This window comes from Vigna umbellata, chromosome 1 (genome assembly GCF_029865625.1).
Source record: "Vigna umbellata cultivar VRB3 chromosome 1, Vumbellata_1.0, whole genome shotgun sequence".
Classification (NCBI taxonomy): Eukaryota; Viridiplantae; Streptophyta; class Magnoliopsida; order Fabales; family Fabaceae; genus Vigna; species Vigna umbellata.
In genome coordinates this window covers 67,895,535-67,901,534 of record NC_142165.1, presented here as the reverse complement: position 1 = coordinate 67,901,534, position 6,000 = coordinate 67,895,535, and the positions used below count along the sequence as shown (strand labels likewise).

The 6,000-nt window shown below is 33.6% G+C and overlaps 1 protein-coding gene across 1 annotated transcript; it reads left to right on the top strand.

Moving 5' to 3' along the window:
• Nucleotides 1-3,416: 3,416 nt before the first annotated feature.
• Nucleotides 3,417-5,442, top strand: LOC124848143 (uncharacterized). The gene is made up of 3 exons (XM_047325787.2): nucleotides 3,417-3,623; nucleotides 3,742-3,871; nucleotides 4,260-5,442. The coding sequence occupies exons 1-3, from the start codon at nucleotides 3,491-3,493 to the stop codon at nucleotides 5,188-5,190; spliced, it is 1,194 nt and encodes a 397-aa protein (XP_047181743.1). The 5' UTR covers nucleotides 3,417-3,490; the 3' UTR covers nucleotides 5,191-5,442.
• The last annotated feature ends 558 nt before the right edge of the window (nucleotides 5,443-6,000 follow it).

Sequence of the window (6,000 nt, the reverse complement as noted above, 5' to 3'; positions counted from 1 at the left end):
AATAAAAAAAAGTGTTTACTATATTGCACAATTTTTTATTTAAATTTAACATGATAGACTAGGTTAGTTATAATTTATTGATAAAGTAGCCAGGCTTTCCACAAGATGTTTTGTATTATTTGCAGTATATGGTATAAACGTCGGCATGATATTGAAAGGTCTTCATGAGTTATCTATCATAGATTGAAAATCTATATTATCATGAATTAATGATAAATACGTATAAAGGAATGGTTTTAAGTTTATGTTAATTAACATTTTGAATTACAAATTAGCATTGACTTATTAACGACAATCTTAAGATTATCATAATTAGTAACGACTACATCGTGAATCGATAGATTAATGAAAGTTAATAATTTGGAAAACACCATCTCTGTTCCATATAATCACACTATAATTTAACTTTTTTACACAAAATAACATGAATAGTAAATATTTAATTTATTAAAACATATCACCGTCTCGATCAGTACTTTATTTCAAACCATTGTACATATGAACTGAGAAAATAATTTACATTTCATTGCAAACTGGGAAAATGAATTTGAGCACTTTTTTTTTTTCTTAAATGTGCAGTCATTTTGAATTTGAAGAAACATATGCAAACTAAGTTACATTCCAAAGTAAATTTGTGGATTGGTGGTCAATACTATAATTACACAGTTGCACTTGAAATGTAAGCAAGAATTAAACTATAGCATTAAAGTTATGACTATTAAGTGATAGTAGGTGATCACTTGTAAAGCCTATTTTATTGTTAGTGATATTCTCCTTCCAACCCTGTTTTATTATCTTCCTCTTCCCATTCCCTTCATTAGTTGACACTAGTAACATAGTGGTAATGATGCAAAAAAAGGCATTTGTCGTGATCTTATTGTGACAGTTGTTGGTTAAACTATGGTGGATTATGTGTTTGATGCTCATTTCCTTTTCTTTAATGCTGGTTTTGGAGGTGGTCAAGGTTTATGACATTCTTGCTTGGAGGTTTATAACTTCTTTTTTCTCTTGCTTTCCATAATCACAACCATTGGTGATAGTGATTTTGAGTTTATACTGTATACCTTTCGATTCCATTCTTTGGTTATTTTTAAGAATGTGTTTGATCTCCTTATATAAAAGTTTATGCATATGATTTTAGTTTTTAAACTTTGATATGATTTGATCTTTAAACTTCAAAAATAAATATATAGTCCTCTTAACTTAAGTACATTAAATTCTTTTAACGCGTCAAACACATTTCGAAATAATGTTTAAGTTGTTTATTTCGTTTTGATATTTAGCTCAAATGTCATTCTAGAATCCATTTATTTTTAATGTTTGGAGACTAAAATGTATCAAAATTTAAGAGATGGACGAACCAAATTTTCATTGACTAAAATATATTCAGCTGTGGATTAGAACTTTGTTAAAAAAAAAGTATTTTTAGAATATGATATTCCATTAAATTTGGTTAATTAGTTTTTTATAATAAAAAAATTAAACAAAAATATATTTGAATCTAAATGGACAATTCATCGGCTCTATTTGACTGGTCAATAACATTTGTTTATAGCAGGTTGGTTTCTTTAATTCATGAAAAATTATTTCGGGAAAATGTTTTCTTACAATGTTATTTGATCAAGTTAAAAAAGAGCTCTCTTTTATGTTACATAGTTTGTGATGATTGTCGAATTTAAACTACTTTTTAAGGATTGAATTTTCTAAATGGAAGAATTTTTTTTTTCAATGTTTCGTAAAATAAACTCTTCAATCTTATATTAGTACAATCAAACCCATCTCATATAAGTTATTATACATTTTTTTTTGTCGATAGAATAGATAAATTCTTCACCAATACCAAAAAGTAAAACTTTTTTAAAAAAATAATATTTTTACTACTTTATATAATATATTATTTTACAATTTTATTATAATAAAATAAATATTGGAATTAACAAAGAAAATGAATGATATTTACAAATAATAAATCTTTTATACCAAACTTTGAATTGATACGAAAAATTCCTTTTAACATTTATTATAAATTACAATTCATGTAAAAATTGCATGCAGGAAAGAAGAATGTGAGCCCTCTTAAACATCTATGGATAAGCATTTCCTACATGTTTTTACACTTATTTTGCAACCCAAATTAATTGTCATTCATATTTTCAAAAGCTACATGCCATTCTTGGAAAGCAGCTTAGCATTGTTGATCACCATGCATTTAGAGGACATTCATTCATTGTTCTAATATCCTACCAAACTTTGTTTGGACAACATGATGCTCAACTTCCATGTAAGTGATGGTAACAAACATCTTAAACAAGATGCGAAAATTATTTCTTTGACAAAGATCTTTCTCAATAAAGAGTGAGTGAGAAAACATGGGTACAATAGATTCATGCATTGTCTTCACAGCCGTCAAAGGCATCATAAGAACTGACAACAACAATGTTGTGATAATATACCCAACAACTGCGAAACGATAAGGGTGGTTGACAACAACAAAGGTTTTATAAGAGTGTTTTGGTGATCATAACGACAACAAAATATGTAATGCTACACATTTACGTTTACATTAAGTTGTTCACACATTATTTGACAAATATAGCTTTCACTGCTGTTTGGTAATTGTTGATTCCACTTCTCTTCTTTCTACACATAAATTTCAATTATGCTACCCCAAGTGTTTGCACCTATGACCACATATCATTTATCTCACTTGCATCAGAGTTAGAAAAATTAGAACATGGAATATTAAAGACATTTAGATGGGTTTATCTGGCATGAATAAACTGATTTGAAAAGTTAATAAAAGTATGTGGTTGCTCAAATAAAATTAAAACAAAAAGGTTATTCCAATTTATCTTGACTTGGTTGTGTCTGACCAAATTATTGTGTACTTACAAAGTACAGTACAAGTTTGAAAATGGTTCTAGAGGTAAAACAGTGTACAACTTAAAGTTATCACTGCTAAACGAAATAATATGTAGATTACTTTTTCCTAACTATCACTTAATTGTAATAATGTTCATCTTATAATATTAGTTTAAAAGATTTAAGAGTCCTACCTTAGGCATTAGTTTTGAAGAATAAAGTGATATCAGTAACAGATTACGTCCACGTGATATGTTGTGTCTGTAAATGTTTTGAATATATTAAAGAAAAGATGATGTAAATATAAAAAAAAAAAAAAGAGAGAAAAAGAGAGTAAAAGAAAAAGAAAATGAGAAAATATATTAGGCCTCGTTACTCTGACTATCCCTTTCCCACGCAGGTGTCTAAAATTAAGATACGGAACCTCACTCACAAATACACGTACTGCATCATAACTACTTGCACAGTGATTTGTGATGTTTATCCCTCTATATATAACGTTCTTTTCTTACCCTTCTCCTTGAACTTGCTTACTTTGCTTGTGGTCTTTTCTCTCTTTCTCTTGTTCTCTGCACCAAACCTTCCAAAACCGCTAACTCAAACGTTTCAGTATTGGTCCACAGCACCAATGGGTAGGTCACCATGCTGTGAAAAAGTGGGCTTGAAGAAAGGCCCTTGGACTCCTGAGGAGGACAAAAAGCTCATGGCTTACATAGAAGAGTTCGGCCACGGAAGCTGGCGTGCCTTGCCTTCAAAAGCTGGTACTTACTGCCACACAACACAACACAACACAATACACAACCTTTCTTTTTCTCTCTTGTTCTTTTCTTTATGGGGTGTGTGTTAATAGCTTCTTGCTTTTCACGTACTAAACTCTAGGCCTTCAAAGATGTGGGAAGAGCTGCAGACTGAGGTGGACTAACTACCTTCGACCCGACATTAAAAGAGGAAAGTTCAGCTTGCAGGAAGAGCAAACAATCATTCAACTCCATGCCCTTCTTGGGAACAGGTGAGCAAACCAAATCACTGGTAGAGAAGTGGTAGATGTGATAGACCCATAAACCAAAAATAACAAACCAAAGGACCCTTCCTATTCCCACTTTATTATTCATTATAAATGACCCCCATAGCTAGGAATGTTAACTTGCATACAATCATTTTTAGTATCCCCTTATATTTTACTAACAACATCATCCCATTTCCATTTATAAACCAACAACAAACTTACATTTTTTTATTGATGTTTTTCACATTTTTCTCATAAGAATTCAAGATTTCCATTCCATGCTGTCCCAGATTACTATTGGAGAACAGTATTTGTAACTGTATGTATAGACTATTATATAATGTCCATTGCTAATGGCTGTTTTTGTGCTGAATATTTTTGGAGCATATAGATGGTCAGCTATAGCGGCTCAACTTCCGAAGAGAACCGACAATGAGATAAAGAACTACTGGAACACACACCTGAAGAAAAGGTTAACAAGAATGGGGATAGACCCCACCACCCACAAGCCCAAAACCGATGCGCTTGGTGGCTCCGGTGGTTGCCAATCCAAGGACGCAGCGAACCTCAGCCACATGGCGCAGTGGGAGAGTGCTCGTCTCGAAGCGGAAGCAAGACTGGTGAGAGAGTCAAGGTTGCAAGTCCAGAGCAACCTGGGACCCGGCTCCAACACACAACCCGCGAGGCTGGTCCTCAACAAAATTACTACGCAACAACCCTCTCTACCACCCTGCCTCGACATCCTCAAAGCATGGCAAAGCTCATGGTCGAAGCCACAACCACCAACAAAAGAAAGTAACCCCAAAATGATGCATAGCATGTACGCCATGATGCTATCCACCGAAGACACTCTAGAGTCACCAACCTCCACGTTGTGCTTTCCAGGAACGACACCAACCATGCTTCCTGTATCCAACAATAACAACATTGGAGTACTGTTCAACGAAAACAACGACATGTTTCCTCTCCCAAGCACAAACATGGATGGTGGGTTGATGAAAGAGAACACGGTGTTACATTTGCAAGACGATGATATTATGGCGGCTGTGGAAGCATTTAGAGCCACTACTACAATGTACGACAGCAACAATAATGTTGTTCCTCCCACACTCCACAACGGTGTTGTCCTCGAAGGACTCAACAATGATGAAGGGTTGGTTTATGACTCCAACGATAACTTGGGAGCGGAGGAAGAGAACATGGCAATGATGAACGGGGATGGAAGCCTCTGCAACGTGAACCTGGAAGAGAATAACAAGCATTACTGGAATAACATATTTAATTTGGTGAATGATCCCTTGTCTGGTCCCTCTGTCTTCTGATCATCTCATCGATAGACGGTTGTGTGGTGTCGTATGTTAAACTAGTTAGATAGAGTAGCCGTTAGCTATTGGACTTTATTAGGTTAAAATGCTACTAATAGTAATAATGTCTCACAAAATAATCATGTAATCATCATATTCTTGTCCAAAATAGTAGATTAATTAGGTGTTAACCGTTGAGTTCATCAGTGTGTACAAGTAGTAACCATCCCTCTTCATTCTCTTCAGCTTTAGCAGCGTAATATTCTAGGATTTCCGAAGACAATATCAAATATTTATTTAATTAAATAATGTACTATGTGCTCCCCCTTTCCGTGGCAATCATTAGCATTAACGTTAATAATATTCTCATTAACCTTTTAAACTCTAGGTGAATAGGGAAAAATTAGAGGTACGCAGCTAGGTGAAATTTATATGTGGAACTTATGAAGTTTGGTAGAATCTTTTAGTGACCTGCGTATTGCTCTTCCATTATCAGCATGTACGTAACTCTTCATTTATGAACTTGAATTAATGATGTTAGCTGGCGGAGCAAGCATCTATTTTGATTTAGAACATGACCCCACCAATCTGCTCCTTCCTGTCAACAAAATCAGATTATTACTTTCAAACAAATTTTCAAAATCTGCATTATCACCATTTTACAGACCACACTTGCATTCTCTGATATTAAAGATTAAACAATACCTAAGACATAATGCATGCTGCACATTACAACAAATGTCTCCACCTATTATTCAATACCACTACAGATACACGCTTGCATGTATTGTTTAATTATTATACTCAATCTACTTTTCCAATATACCA

What these genes read in the sequence shown, in the direction of transcription:
- LOC124848143 (XM_047325787.2), top strand. Translation starts at nt 3,491, where the DNA reads ATGGGTAGGTCACCATGCTGTGAAAAAGTGGGCTTGAAGAAAGGCCCT. An exon ending in TGCCTTGCCTTCAAAAGCTG is followed by an intron (nt 3,624 to 3,741) that starts GTACTTACTGCC and finishes ACTAAACTCTAG; the next exon opens with GCCTTCAAAGATGTGGGAAG. An exon ending in CATGCCCTTCTTGGGAACAG is followed by an intron (nt 3,872 to 4,259) that starts GTGAGCAAACCA and finishes TGGAGCATATAG; the next exon opens with ATGGTCAGCTATAGCGGCTC.